Below are 24,224 nucleotides of genomic sequence, written 5' to 3'. Positions count from 1 at the left end.
CAAACCCATAAAAGAATGAGCTATAAAAGAAAACAAATAGAAGACATGAGAAGGCAGGTTGTAGAAAAGAAACTACAAAATTTCCAATAAGTAATATTGAAAACCTCCAAATTACAACCTAATTACATATCTTTTGAAGCTGGAGGACAGGTGACTATTTGATTAGCAAAGATTTAAAAGACAGATAATATTCCAGTGTTGACATGGAAGTGTAGTAATAAACATTTTAACATTTATGGGAGCATAAAATAACACCCTCTTTGCATTACTATTATTATTATTAAAAGCTTGAGCATTAAAACTCCTTGACCCAGTAGCAATTCCACTTCTGGAAATATATTCTATTGAAATACCAGCATAGGTATGCAATGTATCCTTTCTATGTCGTGAAAATTGAAATGAACCATTCTCCATTAATTGGAGAATGGTTAAATAAAGCCAAGGTATATTCATAAACAGTAGTGGCATAAAGCTATTAAAAGGAATTGGGTAGATATACCCTCAGGGATACAGAAAGCCTCAAGATAGATTCAGTAAAAAATCAAGCTGCAAAACAATTTGTATAATCCTATTATTTTTAAATGTGTGCTATGTGTTTAATGTTTCAAAATATTGAGCCATTCTTCCTTTCTTTAAAGTACTGATAAAAGAAAAATACTGATAAAGTCTAAATGTAGTGAGCAATAAATCCAACTATAGGCAACAGATTTTAAAATGAGTTTTTCTGAATGTAACTTTCTATAAGCATTACATTAGTAAAAATAGGAATTATAGTACAAATTTATATCTAAGAGCCTTACAAATAAATTTTCCCTGTCTAAATTACTGGTGATGAAAAAGCTTGTTACAAAGTCTATACATAATAGTTGATTTTGAAACCATGTTCAAGACTTAAGAGAGAAAACATCCATTATAGGAGCTGTCATGGGTTGAACTGTGTCTCCTAAAAAGACAGGTTGAAGTCCTAATGCCCAAAACCCCAGGATGTGACTTTATTTGGAAGTAGGGACATTGCAGATGTAATCAGTTAAGATGAGGTCATACTGGAGTAGGATGTACATTTAATCTAACATGACTGGTGTCCTTATTATGAAGATAATGTGAAGGGACAAAGAGAGAATACCTTGTGATGATGGCAGCAGAGACTGAAGCTGTACAGATGCAAATCCAGGAATGCCAGTGACGCCAGAAACTAAAAGAGAGGATGCAGCGGACTCTCCCACAGAGTCTGCAAGTGAACAAGGTCCTGCTTGTTCAGAGATCTATCCTCTAGAACTGCGAGTGAATAAATCTGCCACGTGATTTGCAGTCATTTGTGATCATTTGTTATATAGCAGCCTCAACTATGTAATTCAGGAACTCATACATCTATATGCTTCCATAAACAGCGTATTACCTATGAAATCTAGTGGTTTCCTTCTGATGTTTTTAAAAACAAGGTGAAAAAACTGCTTGGAAGAGTTTAATGAAAGTTTGATTCCTCAATAAATATCAATAGCAAACAGCAGAGGGCATTGCTATTTAAAATTTAGACTTAAGAATGGAGAAACTATAGAGATTTTTTCAAAGCTCCATTTCAGGCAATGGACAGCAGTAAATAGTGCTAGTTACTCTTATGAATCCCAAATAAATAAAAACAAGTAAGGAAAAACATGAAAATCTACTTGGACATTTAGGAAAGTTTACAATTCTCTGATTTTCATATACAAGGAGTTTATATGCACTGAACTTATATACCTTATGTACAAACAGCCATCCTGATCAGGTACCCTCAGGAGCTCTCTTTCCTCTTCCACAATAGACTATACGGTGGCTTCGGCTTTCTCCACCTCACTTCTCTCCAAGGAATCTGTCTAATCTTACTCTCTGAATAAATACTAACTGGGGGATCTGTGGAGTCAAGATAAGCAAGATAGAAACTGGGAAAAGAGGAGGCTGCAGTGGAGGATATAAATGTACAGGATAAAGGAGGAGAAGGGAGCATCCTTTCTGCCACTGATAGTTAAGCAAATACCTTCTCCTTTCAGCAAGGTGAGGGGAATCAGAAAGGGTAAAAGAAGGAAGTGGGGACAGAAAAGGAAAAAAGGGATGGGAGGGGAGGATAGATAAAAAGAAGAGAAGCAAGAAGGAAAGGGTTTGCCTCTTCCTAAAGCTACTCCTCACTCCCTCTTACCAATTTCAGAAGCCCTTTTCAAACTTCCCACCCTCCTCTAGGTCTCTCTTTCCAGATCATCCCGGCCCTAGAAGTTGTGACCAGTTTTAGGAACTGAATGAATCCTCACATGCCCACCCCCACAGTTGCTGGGCAAAGAGCAACGGACAAAGGAATTTCCTGTATCCATTCACAGGTCTACGACAGGAAGAGATGTTATTGTTAACCTATGGAAAAATATTTAATTCATTTACCATTGAAAATTTAACTTCTATGCAGAGTACACCATGTGAAATGCCAGGCTGGATGAATCACAAGTTGGAGTCAAGATTGCCAGGAAAGATATCAACCTCATAGCACTCTAATGGCAGAAGGCAAAGAGGAACTAAAGAGCCTCTTGATGAAAGTGAAAAAGGAAAGTGAAAAAGCAGGCTTAAAACTCAACATTCAAAAAACTAAGATCATGGCATCTAGTCCCATCAGTTCAATTGCTCAGTCGTGTCCAACTCTTTGCGACCCCATGAACTGCAGCAGACCAGGCCTCCCTGTCCATCACCAACTCCCAGAGTTTACCCAAACTCATGTCCACTGAGTCGGTGATGCCATCCAACCATCTCATCCTCTGTCGTCCCCTTTTCCTCCTGCCCTCAATCTTTCCCACCATCAGGATCTTTTCAAAGTCAGCTCTTTGCATCAGGTGGCCAAAGTATTTCAGTTTCAACATCAGTCCTTCCAATGAATACCCAGGACTAATCTCCTTTAGGATAGACTGGTTGGATCTCCTTGCAGTCCAAGGGACTCTCAAGAGTCTTCTCCAACACCACAGTTCAAAAGCATCAATTCTTTGGCACTCAGCTTTCTTTATAGTCCAACTCTCATGTCCATACATGACTATTGGAAAAACCATAGCCTTGACTGGACAGACCTTTGTTGACAAAGCAATGTCTCTGCTTTTCAATATGCAGTCTAGGTTGGTCATAACTTTCCTTCCAAGGAGTAAGTGTCTTTTAATTTCATGGCTGTAATCACCATCTGCAGTGATTTTGGAGCCCAAGAAAATAAAGTCAGCCACTGTTTCTCCATCTATTTGCCATGAAATGATAGGACCGGATGCCATGATCTTAGTTTTCTGAATGTTGAGCCTTTAGACAACTTTTTTCACTCTCCTCTTTCACCCTCATCAAAAGACTCTTTAGTTCTTCTTCACTTTCTTCCATAAGGGTGGTGTCATCTGCATATCTGAGGTTATTGATATTTCTCCCAGTAATCTTGATTCCAGCTTGTGTTTCTTCCAGCCCAGCGTTTCTCATGATGTACTTTGCATATAAGTTAAATAAGCAGGGTGACAATATACAGGCTTGATGTACTCCTTTCCCAATTTGGAACCAGTCGGTTGTTCCATGTCCAGTTCTAACTGTTGCTTCCTGACCTGCATATAGGCTTCTCAAGAGGTAGGTTAGGTGGTCTGGTATTCCCATCTCTTTCAGAATTTTCCACAGTTTATTGTGATCCACACAGTCAAAGGGTTGGCATAGTCAATAGAGCAGAAATAGATGTTTTTCTGGAACTTTCTTGCTTTTCCAATGATCCAGCAGATGTTGGCAATTTGATCTCTGGTTTCTCTACCTTTTCTAAAACCAGCTTGAACATCTGGAAGTTCACAGTTCATGTATTGCTGAAGCCTGGCTAGTCCCATCACTTCATGGCAAATAGTTAGGGAAACAGTGATAGATTTTATCTTATTGTGTTCCTAAATCACTGTGGACAGTTACTGAAGCCATGAAACTAAAAGATGCTTGCTCTCTGGAAGGAAAGCTATGACAAACCTAGACAGTGTATCAAAAAACAAAGACATCACTTTGCTGACAAAGGTTCATATGGTCAAAGCTATGGTTTCTCCTGTAGTTATGTATGGATGTGAGAGTTGGACCATAAAGAAGCCTGAGGACTGAAGAAGTGATGCTTTTGAACTGTGGCGTTGGAGAAGGCTCTTGAGAGTCCATTGAACAACAAGGAGATAAAACTACTCAACCCTAAAGGAAATCAACCCTGAATATTCACTGGAAGGACTGATGCTGAAGCTCCAATACTTTGGCCACATGATGCAAAGAGTCACTTCATTGGACAAGACCCTGATACTGGGAAAGATTGAGGGCAGGAGGAAAAGAGGACAACAAAGGATGAGATGGTTGGATGGCATCACCAACTCAGTGGACATGAAGCTGAGCAAACTCCAGGAGACAGTGAAGGGTGGGGAGTGCTACAGTCCATGGTGTCACAAAACGGTGAATACAACTTAGCAACTTAAAAATAACAACACACTGAAATTATTAGTTATAAATGTTAAGTCATGAGTACGGTTAGTTCTATAATTTAGGACTATTATGAGTTAAACTTTAAAGAGCTAGTCTGAGAACAGACTATGTATAATAGTTATAGAAAAATAAACTGTAATTCCTAATAAGCATATTACAAATTTTCAGAATACAATGTTTTATAAAACTGATGCCAACACTATAATTTTTTGAAATCAATATAAATATATAAGTATAAGCCAAGTTTAGAAGACTGACAGATACACACACATTCACACATCTGTATACTGCTTCTCTACAAGTTGCAATGGATTGGTGAAGAAAAGGTTCACTGTGGCTATTTCAAGACAACCTTAAATAAAAGTAGCAATAAGGAATTAGACTTCTGTGTAAGAGTAGAAAAGACTGAAAGGATTCTGAGGAGAATGTCTTGACCAACCAGTGAGTATTTAAAAAGGCAGGGACAGACTGACTGTAGAGAGAATGAAAGTAGAGGAGTTACAGGAGTCCAATGTAACATTCTGGGTGAAAAGTAATATTGGGCTACAAATAATCTCACAGGTTGAAAACAAAAACAAAACAAATTAAAACCCATTTTGGTAAATCGATCCATAGATTTAGTAATAACTGTCAAAGGAGAAGGAGCTACTGTTCACAGTGCTGTCAGCCCATATTTTTACCTGTGCATCTGACTGTATCATCTGCTCAGCTAACTGTAAACAAGAATGGAAGGAGAAAAGAATGTCTTCACACAAACTAGTAATTATATCTTTGTGTTTCAGCTGACTCTTTATAACCGACTGGTGCTTAAGGCTCTGCCTAAATGAATAAAAAGAAAATATAATCACCACAAGTAACACATCAAGTAACTTAGGACGATAAAATATGATTTGATGGAACATATAAAAAATCAAAATGCATCATTTATAATAGACATGGCATAATTAAGACATGCTGACTTTACCTCTGAAGTTGTCATATTAGTTTAAGTTGCTAATTTTTAATTTCTCCTTATAAAATATTAATTGAACCCTTACTATACACTGGAGTCTGTGAGGGCCTGGAGATAGAGGAGTGAATGAAAAGACACAATCTCTGCCCTGTCTGTATGGAATTTCTGGTCCAACACAAAAGAGAAGACTAAATAATGTAAGAATAATTGATGGATTGCAGCTGTGACAAATGCTAATGTGAAGTTCAGAGTGCTACAACAGAGACATCTACTCTAACTTGGATGGATTTTAAACAGTAGAGTGATATGATTTGATTGACATTTTTAGAAGCAGATCAGTCTGAATGAAGAATAGAAAATGAATCAGAAGTGGGCAAGAGTAGACGATATTTGATGGTGATGGTGTATGTGCTCAGTTGCTCAATCGTGTCTGACTCTTTGCGACTCTATGGACTGTAGCCCACCAGCCTCCTCTATCCGTGGGATTCTCCAGGCAAGAACACTTGGGTGGGTTGCCATTTCCTTCTCCAGAGGATCTTCCTAGACCAGGGATCAAACCTGTCTCTCCTGCACTGGCAGGCGGATTCTTTACTACTGTACCACCTGGGAAGCCCTGATGGTGACAGCAGTATGACTAACGCACTGAGTACTTCACTAGCCTTGCAGAGTTCCAAGCACTTCAAACTGATAAACTCAATTAATTCTCACTGTACCCCCATAAAGAAGGTACTTTTGTTATAACTTCCATTTTCAGATGAGCAAACTAAGGCTCAGAGAAGTTAACTAACTTGCCTAAGACTTCCAAAGGATAAATGATTTCAGAAAAGATTCAAGTATATGCAGCATGGCTGTGAGTTGACACTTTTAACCACTGCACTATTTATTACTTGTTGGCAATGTAATAACCTGGTGCAAGAAAAGCACCCAAGACCTGAAAGTATTACACTGATCTTTAATGTTTTATGCATATGTATAAAGTAGAGGTTCTTAACCATTTTTATATCTCAACTATACTCCCTCCACCCTCAAGAATGTGATGAATGCTATGGACACTAGCAACTTCATACAACATTCTAGTTAAAATTATAAATGGAATTAAACTTAAACAACTCAAAAGCATATAATGAGGGGACTGTATTCAGCTTAATTATTAACTTACCTAAGCCTGGAAAAAGGATAGTTGATAGTTAAACACTAGCAGCAGTAGGCACAGAGAAGGCGATGGCACCCCACTCCAGTACTCTTGCCTGGAAAATCCCACGGACGGAGGAGCCTGGTAGGCTGAAGTCCATGGGGCTGCTGAAGGTCGGACACGACTGAGCAACTTCACTTTTACTTTTCACTTTCATGCATTGGAGAAGGAAATGGCAACCTACTCCAGTGTTGCCTGGATGCTCTTGCCTGGAGCATCCCAGGGACAGGGGAGCCTGGTGGGCTGCAGTCTGTGGGGTTGCACAGAGTCGGACACGACTGAAGTGACTTAGCAGCAGCAGCAGGCAAGTGGTTAAGACCCATGCCCTATTATTTCAGATATACTAGCTAACTGAGTAGAACTTTTTTTTAATTTTAGAGATGGCAGGATAAAGAAGTAAGATTTAGTTTGGGAGTTACATGTACAATATCTGGATTATCAGAGAGCAGTGTCAGTAAATATTACACAAACCCATACAAAATGTTTTAAATGCAATCTAAGAAAATTACAAATAATTAAGACTTTGGATATAGAAAATGTATTACAAAAAGTAAAAACAAAACAAAAACTTACTTAATTATAAATTTCCAAGTATTGGCATGAAATGCATGGTCCATACTGGAAATAACAGAGCAGATATCCAACAATGAATGAATAACTACAAGGAAAGAGAACAGAACTCTTAGGACATTGAAATATTATATGGAGTGAGTTTAAAAATATCTAATGAATGATCTTAACATTTGTTAAAATAAGTAATATAGTTTTAAAAAATTACATCAAAATAAAGTGTCACACTTTTGATTTAGAGTTTTTATAAAATATGGAAAATTAAGTTTGATGCTTATAGCTACTCTATGACCTAAATAAAATGAAAAATGTTCAGTGGAATAAAATTTGTGCCCTATTATAACTGAAATATTCTGCAGAGATTCTAATAAAAAATGATATATTCCTAAGGAAAGAAAACCTAACAAAGAAGAATCAAAACAAATTTGTACAGTACTTATTAAGGTTTCTACTCTGCCTGTAGTAGATAATTTGTAAAAGTAAGCACAATAAACCCCCTATCTGTGTTCATGAGCTTGGGCAGTTCCCTTCCACAGACCCCAGGCATGGCCATATAACTTACTTTGGTCAACAGGACAAAAATAAACGTGAGGCAAGCAAAGACTTTAAAGTGCCTGACTACTGGGGCTTGCCCTCTCTTGCTGCTCTGACAACCCCTGAAGCTATCAGCAGGTAGCTGATCCCAGGCTAACCTGCTGGATGATGGGGTACACATGGCTGACTCAGCACATTATTCCTCCCTCTGCTCACAACCACTCATGAGTAAGGTCAATGGCCACAAACACCCAGGTGAGCCAGTTACACCCTGTGAAGCAGAGAAATCTTGTCCCACCTCAGCCCAGCCTAAAAATACTCAGAACTGTGAATAAATGAAACAGTAATTGCTTTATTTTTCTTCTCATTTTTTTTGGGCTATGCCACTCAGCTTGCAGGATTTTCAGTCCCTCACCAGGGACTGAACACAGGCCCCGGCAATGAGAGCCCCAAGTCCTAACCACTGGACCCCCAAGGAACTCCCTAGTAGTTGCTTCAATATAACAGATTTTGGGGTGGTTTTTACAGAGCAAAAGGTACCTTATAATACTGTACAAAACCAACTTACTCTCCTTATGCTGAAGTTATGAATGCAAACTTTGCCTTTATGGAGTATTGTTTCTTAAACTCTGGGTCATGATGCATTTGGCAAGTGATGAAATGAATGAAGGAGCAATCAGCACTTTTTAAAAATAAAATAGACTATAATAGAGTACATTATTTCACATACAATAAATAAATGTAGTATATACATACACATGCACAAACATACACATACACATGTATTTATGTGTTTCAGGAAGGAATGAAAACTTTCTTACTAAGAATTTATAGCTTAAAAATTCTGAAAGCTACTGCTTTAGAAGGTACAAGGTTGCACAGCTTTCTTTGCTAATCACTGTGGAGAAACAACCTACTTTGAACATTAACTAAATATATCAGTTCAGTTCAGTTGCTCAGTTGTCTCTGACTCTTTGCAACCCCATGGACTGCAGCACAGTCCATCACCAACTCCTGGAGCTTACTCAAACTCATGTCCACTGAGTCAGTGATGCCATCCAACCATCTCATCCTCTGTCGTCCCCTTCTCCTCCCGCATTCAATCTTTCCCAGCATCAGTGTCTTTTCAAATGAGTCAGCTCTTCAAATCAGGTGGCCAGCATATTGTAGTTTCAGCTTCAGCATCAGTCCTTCCAATGAATATTCAGGACTAATTTCCTTTAGGATGGACTGCTTAGATCTCCTTGAAGTCCAAGAGACTCTAGAGAGTCTTCTCCAACACCACAGTTCAAAAGCATCAACTCTTTGGTGCTCAGCTTTCTTTATAGTCCAACTCTCACATCCATACATGACTACTGGAAAAACCATAGCTTTCACTAGACAGACCTTTGTTGGGAAAGTAATGTCTCTGCTTTTTAATATGCTGTCTAGGTTAATCATAGCTTCCCTTCCAAGGAGTAAGCGTCTTTTAATTTCATGGCTGCAATCACCTTCTGCAGTGATTTTGGAGCCCAAGAAAATAAAGTCTCTCACTGTTTCCATTTTTTCCTCATCTATTTCCCATGAAGTGATGGGACCAGATGCCACGATCTTAGTTTTCTAAATGTTGAGCTTTAGGCCAACTTTTTCACTCTCCTCTTTCACCTTCATCAAGAGGCTCTTTAGTTCTTCACTGTCTGCCATAAGGGTGGTGTCATCTCCATGTCTGAGGTTATGATATTTCTCCCAGCAATCTTCATTCCAGCTTGTGCTTCATCCATCCCAGCATTTCACATCATGTACTCTGCATATAAGTTAAATAAGCAAGGTGACAATATACAGCCTTGACATACTCCTTTTCCTATTTGGAATGACTCTGTTGTTCCATGTCCATTTCTAACTGTTGCTTCTTGACCTGCATACAGATTTCTCAGGAGGCAGGTGAGGTTGTCTGGTATTCCCATCTCTTGAAGAATTTTCCACAGTTTGTTGTGATCCACACAGTCAAAGGCTTTGGTGTAGTCAATAAAGCAGCGGACATCACCAGATGGTCAATACCAAAATCAGACTGATTATATTCTTTGCAACCAAAGATGGACAACCTCTATACAGTCAGCAAAAACAAGACCAGGAGATGACTGTGGCTCAGATCATGAACTCCTTATTGACAAATTCAGACTTAAATTGAAGAAAAAGTAGGGAAAATCACCAAATATATAAATCTGTTAATGCATCAAATATCAACTTTACAAAATCTAAAAATTGAAAAGATTAAAAGTTTATTGGGTAGGATTTAAATTTTTTTATAAATTTAATATCATGAATCGCTAATTAGAAACAATGATTGGGTTCAGTAATTTAGTTGATGCATGGTTTATAGTCAATATACATCACATACCAAGTAGTAAGTTTTCCTCACTCACCTACTACCATATTCAAAATATCATCATGCTCATCTATTAAAGGGTTCATGCACACCATATCCAGCAGTTCCATGAGCTGCTTCTGAAGAGAATAGGCTTCCTTAAAAAGAGCCTGCAGAAGGTCTGCGACTAGGTGTAGACGCCCAGAATAGACAGATTCACTATTCTGATCACAAAAAAATAACGAGAGGAAAAAAGCAAATCAGAGAAGGCTCAGGAGCCAAATTTATTTTAACTCATTCTATCAGAGCTTATAAATTTAATATTTTTACTGAATGACATATTCATTAAAGAAATGCTTAATGAACTTTCATCATATATAGTGTACTTTGAGAGATGCAGGCATGTATAAAATACAACCTCTGACTTCTAAGATCTTACAAATATAGAACAAAAAAGAAGATTAATAACACTAGGTCCATGGCATGACATTTTAGTACCCTATCACCAAAGAGAAGGATTAGGTAACAACAAACAGCATTATCACCCAACAACAGCATTATCCAACAAACAGCATTATCAAAATTGCCTGTGACCCACAAATCCTAGGCCAGCTTTTCTGCTTTAAAGCTGCCACAGGACTAAATAAAGGTCAAGGTCCTTTTATAGGCAACTAATTGTTAAGGAATTCACCTGAGTCACCAATGCCACGACAGAACTATTTCAGGATCCCTGTGACTCAACATGAATCCTTATCACTTCTTTCCTTATCAAGAGGAAACAGAATAAGACAACAACAAGGAAACTGCAAGCGCCCCCTTTGTAAGATTTCTCTACAACTACTTATTTTGAAACAAATATTTACATACATGCTGTTTGCTCTGTGGAAAAACCCATTGCAATAATACAGGATAAATGTAAGCTTATGAACAAACATGCTGCTGCCAAGTCGCTTCAGTCATGTCTGACTCTGTGCGACCCCATGGACTGCAGCCTACCAGGCTCCTCCGTCCATGGGATTTTCCAGGCAAGAACACTGGAGTGAGTTGCCATTTCCTTCTCCAATGCATGGAAGTGGAAAGTGAAAGTGAAGTTGCTCAGTCGTGTCTGACTCTTAGTGACCCCATGGACTGCAGCCTACCAGGCTCCTCCATCCATGGGATTTTCCGGGCAACAGTACTGGAGTGGGGTGCCATTGCCTTCTCCCATGAACAAACATAAACACTACCAATTCAGGCCCTTTGCTCATGGATTCTAGGCCATTTAAAGTGTACTTAGACCCATTACTCACCTTACAATGTACAAATGTACTTTTGATTACATGTAGGACTGAGGAGGGAAGACTATGAATATTTTCTAGAATGACGGATTCCTGAGTGGCACAGACATGCTGAACGCATCCAGTAAGAGCTCCTAATAGCTGTACCATTGTCTGGAAATAAGGAAAGAAGTTTCACTCAGAACGTATTTTCTGTGCATCAGTCACGACTGAGCGACTAAACTGAACTGAACTAGTATACTAGGGATATAGCAATGAACAAAACGGACCCTCTGTTCCCCCTTACACATAACTTTAGTCTATCAGAATTACAAATATTAAAACTGGCTATACATTTGGTTAAAAAAAAGAAGTTGGCATACTAACCCACACATCAAAGTATATGGCAGGTGTTCTACACATATGCCTTGGAATTATAGATAGGGCATGATATCTTGATTATATTTGTTTTACACTAGTTTATTACTTGTCTAAACTTATACAAGTTTAGATGTTTATTAAGCACAAAATTTTATAAAAATTCATTTATGCCTTTTGCAATATCTTCCTATCTTTAATTCTATAAATTTAATTCTAGCATTGGGCCATTATATAAACAGTATACAGCTAATATTAGTATAAAAATTCTCACATTCTTGAAGTTCTGCCCCACCCCCCTTCCTAATATACTTGACATACTTGTAAAATATTTCTTAGAGTGCTCTGGATTTCTAAATTTTGGCTTGACAGTTCTCCTGCTTGACTGGTTAACTCATACATCATGTCATCAAATAATCTCACAGTCTGTGAAAACAAAGCAGGTCATAAACAGCAGTAATAGAAGTCACTAGAAAAGAAAGACACACCGTTCAAGAAAAAAATTGACTTGATTTTGCATTATTAATAGCCACAGGATATTGTCCAGTATAATAACTGTACCTAATACAGTTAATAATGTGTGTGTGTGTATAGTATTTTTTGTATAGTGTTTCTGCAATATAATCTCTTTGAAAAATACAAAGTCTTCAACAAAAATTGATGTCTTCCATTTCTGTAATAATATCCATAAAGAAATCACTCAAAGTTCACTTTTTGGTGTTGTAACAAAAGTGCTACTCTTACACTTAAATAAAAGATGATGATCTTAACCAATGAACATCCATGTGAACATTAAAAGGATATTTTCTGGTAGTGGTAATGAATCTGTGTTGAATTACCTATTTACTTGTTTTTTATCCAGTTTCCATTTTTGACCAGCTCAAAATACCATTCCTAGATTAGAGACACAGTACATAACCTCAGAACTAAGTGTTTTTGTCTGAAAAGTTAGCCAAATTAAAATCTAAACAAGTTAAGTGGCCTAAACACTACACTACAAGAATAATCATAGTTGACAACACACTATAATTAAAGAGGATACTGTTTCCCTTAGGCCTGTTAACACTCAACATCTCCTTTTCATCCATAGGTTAGCTGGACCTTTTTTGGTATCAAGAACAAATTTTAAGAATCTTTTTAGAGAACTGAGTGAATGAGTAAAAGGAGTTTTGATAACTATTTGCTTCAAAGCTACACTTAGAAGTCCATTCTAATAAGAGATAAGTTATCACACAAAAATATCTCATTTTGTCAGCAAAGTACCTTTAGTTCTCATAATAAAAAAAAAAGTAATGACTCTGCTTTTCAGAGAAAAGGTATACCACATATATCTAAAAAGTAGCAATGCAGTGGTGAATTTGATGCTTCCTCTTAATTTACTTGATTTTACCAATATTCCAGCCATTTTTATTCTAAGGCTGCTTTGATAAATTCTAGCTTCATTTTTCCAGACAATGAAATTTAACAATTATTAATAAACTGTATAGAAAAGATACAAAAAGAGACTTAATTAACTTCATCATCCATCCCAATTTTCAATGAATAGCTTTAAAAATAACAAGAGTATTTAAAATTAACTACAAATAATAAAAATTCAATTAGTAAAAAATCCATACTCTCCAAAAACATAAGTTGTTTATTCACCTAACAATCATACTAACACCATTATATTCTCACATGAAATCATTTTTAACTGTTTTATTTGTATTTCAAGCATGTGATACATTAAGAAATTAAGAATAAATGGCCTAAAACTGAGGATACATTTTACTAGCCTTGATAACATGTAGATTAATTAAGATAGTAGTACTATACCTTTGGCAGCACTTGTGAAAAGAAAGTCTGTTCCAATGTCAGGTGGTTCATATGAGGTAAAAACATTTCCACAATAATTTTCAGAATTTCTATAAAAGAAAATAGTAATATATTTTCTAACAATATTAAGTCACATCAGCCAACAAAGATTACTATCCATTCCCAATGCAAGCATATTTAAGTACTACCAACCAAAAGCTTTGAACAGTTTCAAAATGCCATAGTCTATGTGGAGAAACTATTAACAATTAAATAACCTGAAATAATAGCAAAATTAAAAAAAAAAAAAACCCAACCTATATGTTCAGTAATTGAGGATTAGTTAATGGATGAAGTACATCTACTGAATAGGATCTGTGATCATTAAAACATTTGTTAGAGATTATGTAAAACAATGATAAAATGTCCACAATACTTTAAGCTAAAATGAAGAGAGTTTCAAATGGTATAATTCTAATTTTAATATATATATATATAAACATGTATATACAAAGAATAATACACAGATAAGCTAGCAGGAATATACAGAATCAAGATGAGGATGTCTTAAGCCAAAATCTGAAATATTTCAGATTCATAATTGTTTTATTATTCTGTTTTTCTGCATGTTAACAAATTTTCTATACTGAATGTGCATAACTCTTAACCTCAGGATAAAAAAATAACTGTTACTTAAAAAAAATTAGACTCCATATGCCCATATGCAGCACATAGGTTCAAGATTGTAAGCAAATTCCACAATCAAGTGAAACGTAAATAGAAAGAACTCAAAATATATGGGGAAACTAGAAAGGATAGTCTTAATTCTCTACCTCTTTTTCTAAGTAAATAAGTAAATAACATCAAGTAAGAGTAATGAAGACAGATGAGGTTAAAGTCAACTTTTCCAAATAACAAATTAGTCATGCCTAAACAAGCAGCTTTTTGTAGCTTACAAAGTATTTCCTAACTAACACTACACAAATAAAGAGGTTGAAGGTTATTCAGTAGACTGCAAATTATGTTTTTTATAGGTCTAACCAGCTTAACAACTAATATTTAAAATGTACATTGTGCTTATCACACGTTATCAAATAGAACACTTTTGGTATCTATGCAGACTGAAATTTAAAACTTTTTAAGTACTATAATTTGAGGTAATTGGTCATTTTAACTAACTGAAGATAACAAAAGTTGTAACCATACAACAGGAAGAATAAGGAATTGAAAAGGAATATGAAACTGTATTGAGATGTGGGACTTAAGCTTTAATGACATCAAAGCAATCATACAATTAAGACAATTTTACTTACGAATATGCTCAATCCAATTGTCAGAATGCTGATACATAGAGTAAAAAAATTAAGGGAGAACTAGTATTATAGTATTAAGATGTTCAATATCACAGTAATCCAAGTCTATGCCCCGACCAGTAACGCTGAAGAAGCTGAAGTTGAATGGTTCTATGAAGACCTACAAGACCTTCCAGAATTAACACACAAAAAAGATGTCCTTTTCATTATAGGGACTGGAATGCAAAAGTAGGAAGTCAAGAAACACCTGGAGTAATAGGCAAATTTGGCCTTGGAGTACAGAATGAAGTAGGACAAAGGTTAAGAGAGTTCTGCCAAGAGAATGCACTGGTCATAGTAAACACCCTCTTCCAACAACACAAGAGAAGCCTCTACACATGGACATCACCAGATGGTCAACACTGAAATCAGACTGATTATATTCTTTGCAAGCAAAGACGGAGAAGCTCTATACAGTCAGCAAAAACAAGACCGGGAGCTGATTGTGGCTCAGATCATGAACTCCTTATTGCCAAATTCAGACTTAAATTGAAGAAAGTAGGGAAAACCACTAGACCATTCAGGTGACCACTAGACCATTCAGGTGACCTAAATCAAATCCCTAACAATTATACAGTGGAAGTGAGAAACAGATTTAAGGGACTAGATTTGATAGACAAGAGTACCTGATGAACTATGGACGGAGGTTCATGACATTGTGCAGGAGACAGGGATCAAGAACATCACCAAGAAAAAGAAATGCAAAAAAACAAAATGGCTGTCTGAGGAGGCATTACAAATAGCTGTGAAAAGAAGAGAAGAGAAAAGCAAAGGAGAAAAGGAAAGATATAAGCATCTGAATGCAGAGTTCCAAACAGCGAGGAGCAATAAGAAAACCTACCCCAGTGATCAGTGCAAAGAAATATTAGAAAACAATAGAATGGGAAAGACTAGAGATCTCTTCAAGAAAATTAAAGATACCAAGGGAATATCTCATGCAAAGATGAGTTCAATAAAGGACAGAAATGGTATGGACCTAACAGAAGCAGAAGATATTAAGAAGAGGTGGTAAGAATACACAGAACTGTACAAAAAGATTTTCATGACCCAGATAATCACGATGGTGTGATCAGTCACCTAGAGCCAGACATCCTGGAATGTGAAGTCAAGTGGGACTTAGGAAGCATCACTATGAACAAAGCTAGTGGAGGTGATGGAATTCCAGTTGAGCAATTTCAAATCCTGAAAGATGATGCTGTGAAAGTGCTGCACTCAATATGCCAGCAAATTTGGAAAACTCAGCAGTGGCCACGGGACTGGAAAAGGTCAGTTTTTATTCCAATCTCTAAGAAAGACAAAGTCAAAGAATGCTCAAACTACTGCACTATTGCACTCATCTCACATACTAGTAAAGTAATGCTCAAAATTCTCCAAGCCAGGCTTAAACAATATGTGAACCGTGAACTTCCTGATGTTCAAGCTGGTTTTAGAAAAGGAACCAGAGATCAAATTGCCAACATCTGCTGGATCATGGAAAAAGCAAGAGAGAAACAGAAAAACATCTATTTCTGCTTTATTGACTATGCCAAAGCCTTTGACTGTGTGGATCACAATCAACTGTGGAAAATTCTGAAAGAGATGGGAATACCAGACCACCTGATCTGCCTCTTGAGAAATCTGTATGCAGGTCAGGAAGCAACAGTTAGAACTGGACATGGAACAACAGACTGATTCCAAATGGGAAAAGGAGTAAGTCAAGGCTGTATATTGTCACCCTGCTTATTTAACTTATATGCAGAGTACATCATGACAAACGCTGGGCTGAAGAAGCACAAGCTGGAATCAAGACTGCCAGGAGAAATATCAATAACCTCAGATATGCAGATGACACCACCCTTATGGCAGAAAGTGAAGAACTAAAGAGCCTCTTGATGAAAGTGAAAGAGGAGAGTGAAAAAGTTGGCTTAAAGCTCAAGATGCAGAAAATTAAGATCATGGCATCTGGTCCCATCACTTCATGGCAAATAGATGGAGAAACAGTGGAAACAAGTGACAGACTTTATTTTTGAGGGCTCCAAAATTACTGCAGATGGTGACTGCAGCCATGAAATTAAAAGACGCTTACTCCTTGGAAGGAAAAGTTATGACCAACCTAGACAGCACATTAAAAAGCAGAGACATTACTTTTCCAACAAGGTCTGTCTAGTCAAGGCTATGTTTTTTCCAGTAGTCATGTATGGACGTGAAAGTTGGACTATAAAGAAAGCTGAGTGCCAAAGAATTGATGCTTTTGAACTGGTGGTGTTGGAGAAGACTCTTGAGAGTCCCTTGGACTGCAAGGAGATCCAACCAGGCCATCCTAAAGGAAATCAGTCCTGAATGTTCACTGGAAGGACTGATATTGAAGCTGAAACTCCAAAGTATGGCCACCTGATATGAAGAGCTAACTCATTTGAAAAGACCCTGATGCTGGGTAAGATTGAAGGTGGGAGGAGAAGGGGATGACAGAGAATGAGATGGTTAGATAGCATCACTGACTCAATGGACATGAGTTTGAGTAAACTTCAGTTGTTGTGGATGGACAGAGAGGCCTGGCGTACTACAGTCCATGGGTCGCAAAGAGTCGGACACGACTGAGCAACTGAACTGAGTAAAATATTCACTACTGAGAACAGTGTTTCAAAAGACCTTTCTTGAAGTTTAAGCAATGATAATAAGAGACTAAGATGAGACTCAAATTACTGGCTTAATTTTGCTTTTAAAAAAGTAATGCTTATTAAGCTAACAAACTATAGAATGAAAATACTTTAAGGAAGTATTTTCAAAATGCTCTAGGATAAACTTATCTCTTCGAACTATATGTAATTATGACATATTTCTGACAGATGAGAAACAGTCCATAATAATCCATGGTTTCTGAAACAAATTTATTTCTCCTTAGCACTTCTATAGTACTGTATCTACACCTGTCACCAATCATTTTCTACTTTCTTTTCATGTTATTAGCATATCTATCTTAGCACCTTATCAGACTGAAACTCTTCTGCAAATAGGAGCTTACAAATACATGATAATAAACTATCCTATATGCACTGTAAAAGTTAACAGTAATCACATTATAAACTATACACTTTCAAACCATTAAGAATAATTGTTAGAAAGTTTTTACTGTAAAAATAATATAAGAATTATTAAAGCATGTGTCAATCAGAAAAATTAAAAAAACACAACCCCATCACAGTAATATAAGAAGTCATTCTTTTTCTGAAATCTTACTTTGCAACTACATATCTTACAGCAGCAATCAAAATGAGGCATGGTCACTAACTCATTTTAGTTCAGTAGAACTAATTTAGTTCAAACTGGGCAGAATCTGCCTCATGTATAAATTTTAGGAAAGGTAAAAAAAAAATTTAACCTCTTCCAAAATTTAAACTTCAGTTATGATTATGCAGACATGCAGGCAAAGACTGAAAAATAACATGTAAAATGCAAACAATAAAAATAATAACGTTTGGGTGACAGAACTGTGGATTTATAGAAAATATCTTTCATTTGTTAAAAGTGCTGTAGTAAAACCAAAAGCTGAAAAACAAAATTATATAATGAGACTTCAGGCCATTTTAAAACATGACAAAATTTTTTAGCCCTTCACTGAATGCTTACTATATGCCAGGAACTATTCTAAGTGCTGGAGACAATGCAGTGAAAACAAAATTCCTGCCTTTATGAACTTTACAGTATAGTGAGGAAAAGCTAAAAGGAAACAAAGTAAACAACATAATTTCTATTAACGATCTGACTGCTCTTTAGAAAACTGAACAGAGCAATGTGGTAAGTATTACTGACTGGGTTTGGGGAAACCACCTAAAACTGAGGGCTCTGAAAACGGCTTACCTGAGTAGGTGACATATGAGCTGAAACCTGAATAATGAGACCTACCAAAGACTGGGAGAAGAGCTACATGGAACATCAACAAACATGAAGATCCTAAGGTAGGTGACCTTCATGTATCTCTGGTTAGAATGTAGTGAGCTAAGTAGGAGAGGACAAGGCTTAGAACATGAGGAGACCTGAAAGTAAAAGTTTAGATTTTATTCCTAATTTGTTAAGAAGCCTTTGTGGTAAGGGGTGCCTTAAAAAGGAAATGACATGTTTCTCAATATGAACTTTTTTGGGGGAGACTATAAAAGGACATGAGTAGAAGCAAAAGAACTATTAACTACAGCCCAGATGAGAGGTTATGGGGGTTTGGAGCAGTGGCAGGAAATGGGGATGATGGATTCAAAATACAGTCTGAGGGCAGAAATGAAAGAACTTGATTAAAGGTTTTGGCTTGTGAAACCGTTTAAGAAGCCTAGGGGTTTAGGTTCTTTCAAATTTTGAGATGAAACTTAAAATTTCATCAAAAGAACAGGTTATGGTTCTTTTGAATTTTAAGTTTGAGATGAAAACCAGGAGGGAATGTTGACTTTTTGGGGGGGGGGGGTGGGAATAAAAATTTTTACTTTCAATTACTGAAATCCCCTATAAGCTTGAGGGGGGGGGACGGGGGGGAGAGGAACCATGCTCTTTGTTCCCCCTAAGCCTAACACCCGGCCTGCTGTGTATTATGTACATTATAAAAGTTTTTGAGGATAAGGATGGCTATTAGCTGCAGAAATCAAAAATCTTTTAGGACAGAAATTCCGTATCTGCACAACAACTAAGAAAGGGCTTTGGCACTGAAGTGGGATTTCTTTGTGACAGTAATACCTACATTTGGCTTTATCTGTAAAAAATTATTTGTGCAGTGTTCAGAATTTCTCAAGTGAAGGCCTTGTTTTTGAGTGCAGTTTTAAGTTTTCTGTGCTCAAAGCTGTTAAAAAAAAAAAAAAAGCTACCCTTTAACGTGAAGGGCTGCTGCTGCTGCTAAGTCACTTCAGTCGTGTCTGACTCTGTGAGACCCCATAGATGGCAGCCCACCAGGCTCCCCCGTCCCTGGGATTCTCCAGGCAAGAAGAACACTGGAGTGGGTTGCCATTTCCTTCTCCAATGCATGAAAGTGAAAAGTGAAAGGGAAGTCGCTCAGTGGCGTCCGACTCTTAGCGACCCCATGGACTGCAGCCTACCAGGCTCCTCCATCCATGGGATTTTCCAGGCAAGAGTACTGGAGTGGGGTGCCATTGCCTTCCCCCACACGAAGGGCTAGGCCTCCACATACATTTACAACCAAAAAGGGATTCAACTACTAAACGGTCTGCACCTGAACAAAAGAGTCATTAAGTACCTCAAACGCAGCACATGAAAGCCAATTAGTAAACGAAGCAACTTCTCACCAGCAATAAACCAAGAAGTTTGAAAACCGGACGGGAATAACATTTGAATTTGCTTAACATCTTTTACAGACCTGGCAGCATGGCAGAACTACGTCCTTTAATTCGATTCTCAAAATAGTGGAGGAAGGTATTCACTATCACCGCCCATTTTAGAGATGAGCGCTCGGAGTATCTCGCTCTCCTCTACTTCATCCAGAGTCGGCTCACCTTACAGCTCAAGGCTAAGTTCCTGTCTCCCCCGCTCTCCACCAAGCAAAAGTAATGACACTTAACTGCACATACAGAGCAACCTGAAGGCTCAGAGGAGTGGAAGAAAACGCCATATCCACTGCCGAAAACCATTGTAAGAACACCCGAGAGCCCTCCGAATGCCAAAGCCAAGCGTGACTTTGGCCTCAGCACCCACGGCTCTCGCTCGCCCTTCATTTCCTCGCTTACTCATCTCGCTGTCAACAGAGAGCGGAGAAGGTTGAAGCCGCATGGACCCAGCAAGGCCCAAAAGCCGGTTAGATGAGACAGAAAGTTGGAGACCGGCCCCACAGCCCTCTCCAGGTGGAAATGACAGTAAAGGATATAAGGAGCCGAGGCAGGACAGACGGCAATTCCCGGCGGCATAGTTCCTCCGGCCAGCTACTTATTTCTTCCAGTGGAACCGCGCTCTCCGGGACAGCGCGTTCCTGAGACATGCTTTCGCCCAGCACCAAAGCTTCAAAACACTCCCGCCAGAACCAAGACCGGAAACTCCCACCGTCCCGGCAGGCCTTGCGAACCAAGACCATAGAGAAGAAGGGCGCCGCTTTCCTTGGTGAGCCCGGGCCCCGCACGACTGGGAAGAAAGCCGGGCTTGTCTGGCCTGGGGAGGACTCGATTCACTGGTGCACGTTTCCGGTCTGGCGAGTCTGGCCGGCGTTCTCCGCGAGGTGAGTAGGGAGTCTGTCGGGCGGTGAGCATCTCCAAGTTTGGATAACTGTCAACGTTGCTTTGAGACGCTGTGGGGGAGGTGAGGGCCGAGAGTCCCCAGATTTACAACCTTCCATCCCGTGGGGCTTTTTGGTTGCACATCTGGGGTTGGGTTTGACCTAGGCATGCGGCCAGGAATGACAAGTCCCGCGGTGAAGTGGGATAGAAACAGGCGCCGACCTACCCACTTAATATGTTGACCCTACTTTATATCTTGTGTAATGGGGCTAGAGACCCACCTGTCAGAATTGGTGTGCAGATTGAACTGATGGTATATATTAAGTGTCTAGCACAGTAGATACAGAGAAGACCCTCTTGATTAAGTTGCTTCCATTTTCTACAGGCCTCTCCACACGGTTCAGTACCCTTATTTTGTGTCAAGCTAATCTTTACTAATTACTCCAGAGTTACCTCACTCCGTACACTTAGGGCTGCTGATCTCGGCTAAGTGTTTGTAGTTAGGTCATTTGGGTGAATTTACACACATCAGCATAGCTGTGCATGTTTTTAAAGGGATGCTCATTCAGCAAGATTCAATCTTGAAGTCCTGTTACATGAAACGGTAACAGACTGAAGAGATTCTGGCAGTTTAAGAGGTAAATATTATATGTTTGGGCAGGGTCGTGACAATCGCTAAGCTGATCATTTTCTGCTCGAGAATTTCAGACTGTATTGTTTTTAATTGTTGCTGCTGCTGCTGTTCTTTTGTTTGTTTTTAGAGTTTATTATCTTCAGCTTTTGAACCCTGAAGGCTGTGTGTGTTTCCAAATCTGTCTCCCTCTCTCTCCACAGCTTTCATAGAAAAGCTGTTCGTGGGGGAGGGTGGAATGTTTAGTATTAAATTTAAATGAAATGTGTCACTTTGCTTCTTAATAACAATTTTCTTTTTTTTTCTCTAGAGCTGCACTGAAAGAAGAGCAAAGACCTCTTGAAAGTCATTTGGAAATAGCTCTGAATATTTATAACTGTATATGCAGCTAAAGAGAAATAGACCTTCAGCAAAACTAACAGAATAATTAATTGAGGCAGGTTTATATGTGTGTCATCAGTTTTATCCAGAAGTTGAAGAAGCTTCCTTGAAGTTTAACGTTTGTGTGCATTTTATGAGAGAATGACTTTTCAATTTAATTTCACTATAGAAGACCATCTGGAAGATGAATTAACACCTCTTGGAGATGGAGCTTTGGCCCTACATTCTTCAAAAGAGTCTTTAGTCTCAGAAAGACAAAAAGGTACACACAGAGACAAAAAATGTTCCACAGAACAATCTGACTTGCTGCAGGACCATTTGTGGGAACATAAGTCAGAGAGAAATGAGGCTCCCTCTCAAGACCCAGACAGCTCATTTGGTGCAGCTAACAGTTCAAGTAACTTGGAACCACATGAGGAAAAGCCCTGCTTGAAAGTTGCCAAAGAGCATGCTGTGCCTAAAGATTTAAAGACAGTGTTAGAAAATAAAGTCACAGAAACATTACCAGGTCTCCAACACGTTAACATATCAATAATGAAAACCACCTTGTTGAAAGAGAACTTCCCTGGAGAAAATATCATTTCAAAAAGCTTTTCTTCTCACTCTGACCTGATTTCAGGTGTTTATGAAGGAGGCTTGAAAATCTGGGAGTGTACCTTTGACCTCATGGCATATTTGACAAAGGCCAAAGTGAAATTTGCTGGGAAAAAAGTGTTGGATCTCGGTTGTGGATCAGGGTTGCTGGGTATAATGGCACTCAAGGGAGGTGCCAAAGAAATTCATTTTCAAGATTATAACAGTGTGGTGATTGATGAAGTAACCTTACCTAATGTAGTGGCCAACTTGACTTTGGAAGATGAAGAAAATGATGTAAATGAACCAGATGTGAAAAGACTCAGGAGATCAACAGTAGCACAACAGCTATGTAAATGCCGCTTCTTTTCAGGGGAGTGGTCTGAGTTTTGTAAGCTTATACTGAGCAGTGAAAAACTCTTTGAAAAATATGATCTCATTCTTACTTCAGAAACGATTTACAATCCAGATTATTATGTTCCTTTGCACCAAACATTCCTTAGATTGTTAGATAAAAATGGGCAGGTGCTTTTGGCCAGCAAAGTACATTATTTTGGTGTGGGTGGAGGTACTCATCTCTTTCAGAAGTTTGTAGAAGAAAGGAATGTATTTGAGACTAGAACACTTGAAATAATCGATGAAGGACTAAAGAGATGCCTAATTGAAATGACTTTTAAGTACCCCACTTAATGTCCACTGAGCGTCCTAAGTGAAATAAACGGAATAACTAAAACCTTATTTTGAATGATTTCTGATTTCTATTATTTCTGAAATTATTATGTTTGTTTAATTTTGTTTAGCCAAATAAGAGACCAACTATATTAACACTTTACTTGTTGGTGAGACTGAGAGAACAGTGTTTCTGAGCATTTGAAGAGATTTCCTAGGAAGTAATTTTGTGAGAAAGTTTTCTACTCTTCACTTTCATTCTATTTAACCTTTCTACCACCTTTAGCACATAAATTTGCCATTTCTTACTTCACATTCGAATTTCTTCGCAGGCTTTGTCAGTTTCTGTTCCCATGGAGTGCCTGGTCAATCACCATGCTTTTCACTTAAAAGGCATGCATGTGTGCTAAGTTGCTTCAGTCATGTCCAACTCTTTGTGACCCCATAAACTAGCCTGCAAGACTCCTCTGTCCATGAGGTTTTCCAGGCAAGAATCCTGGAGTGGGTTGCCAGGCCCTCCTTCAGGGGATCTTCCTGACCCAGGGATGGAACCCCCATCTCTTACCTTTCCTGCATTGGCAGGTGAGTTCTTTACAACTAGAGCCATCTGGAAAGCCCAAAGGTGTACATATGCATTACTGAATGGTTCTGAACCTAAATACTAGATCAGAGGTGTTAAGTAACTAGGAAGAGGTTTGGGCTTTTAAAATATTCATTTATCTTATATAACAAGAATCAAAATGCTGAGCAGTTGAATTCACACTGAGATGGAATAGATAAAGGAATCATGATAGTATAAAAGTGATACAGAAAGCTTACAGTGCTTGTAGCCCTTTTGTAGCCAAGTAAGTAGGAGATCCTAGGGTCTTGGTAGGAAAAAGAATAGGAAACACAATTTCAGACTCTAAGGAGTAAAGATTCTTCATTCTTTAAGTAATAGGGAAGAGAAGAAGAG

At 38.1% G+C, this 24,224-nt stretch overlaps 2 protein-coding genes across 4 annotated transcripts in view; one reads left to right on the top strand and one right to left on the bottom strand.

Annotated features, from left to right (window-relative positions):
- FIRRM (FIGNL1 interacting regulator of recombination and mitosis) overlaps positions 1-20,960 on the bottom strand; it is a 51,075-nt gene extending 30,115 nt beyond the window's left edge. The window contains exons 1-8 of the mRNA XM_061382570.1: positions 20,673-20,960; positions 14,801-14,840; positions 13,509-13,597; positions 12,015-12,119; positions 11,349-11,489; positions 10,118-10,283; positions 7,185-7,269; positions 5,148-5,286 (exon numbers count right to left, since the gene is read on the bottom strand). Coding sequence (XP_061238554.1) covers positions 5,148-5,286; positions 7,185-7,269; positions 10,118-10,283; positions 11,349-11,489; positions 12,015-12,119; positions 13,509-13,597; positions 14,801-14,840; positions 20,673-20,876 — 969 coding nt within the window. The 5' untranslated portion in view covers positions 20,877-20,960. The remainder of the gene's footprint in view (positions 1-5,147; positions 5,287-7,184; positions 7,270-10,117; positions 10,284-11,348; positions 11,490-12,014; positions 12,120-13,508; positions 13,598-14,800; positions 14,841-20,672) is intronic.
- METTL18 (methyltransferase 18, RPL3 N3(tau)-histidine) lies at positions 20,927-23,338 on the top strand. Of its 3 annotated transcripts, none has more exons than XM_061382568.1 (2): positions 20,927-21,017; positions 21,957-23,338. In XM_061382568.1, exon 2 carries the CDS (start codon positions 22,169-22,171, stop codon positions 23,288-23,290), a length of 1,122 nt encoding a protein of 373 aa, XP_061238552.1. In that variant the 5' UTR covers positions 20,927-21,017; positions 21,957-22,168; the 3' UTR covers positions 23,291-23,338. The 3 variants fall into 3 exon arrangements, with proteins under 3 accessions (XP_061238552.1, XP_061238551.1, XP_061238553.1); XM_061382567.1 differs by having other exon boundaries at positions 20,998-21,097; XM_061382569.1 differs by lacking the exon at positions 20,927-21,017 and adding an exon at positions 21,126-21,653.
- The last annotated feature ends 886 nt before the right edge of the window (positions 23,339-24,224 follow it).

The sequence above is a fragment of the Bos javanicus genome, chromosome 16 (genome assembly GCF_032452875.1).
Source record: "Bos javanicus breed banteng chromosome 16, ARS-OSU_banteng_1.0, whole genome shotgun sequence".
Classification (NCBI taxonomy): Eukaryota; Metazoa; Chordata; class Mammalia; order Artiodactyla; family Bovidae; genus Bos; species Bos javanicus.
Note: the sequence above shows the minus strand (reverse complement) of the source record. Positions and strands in the feature narration are given on the sequence as shown.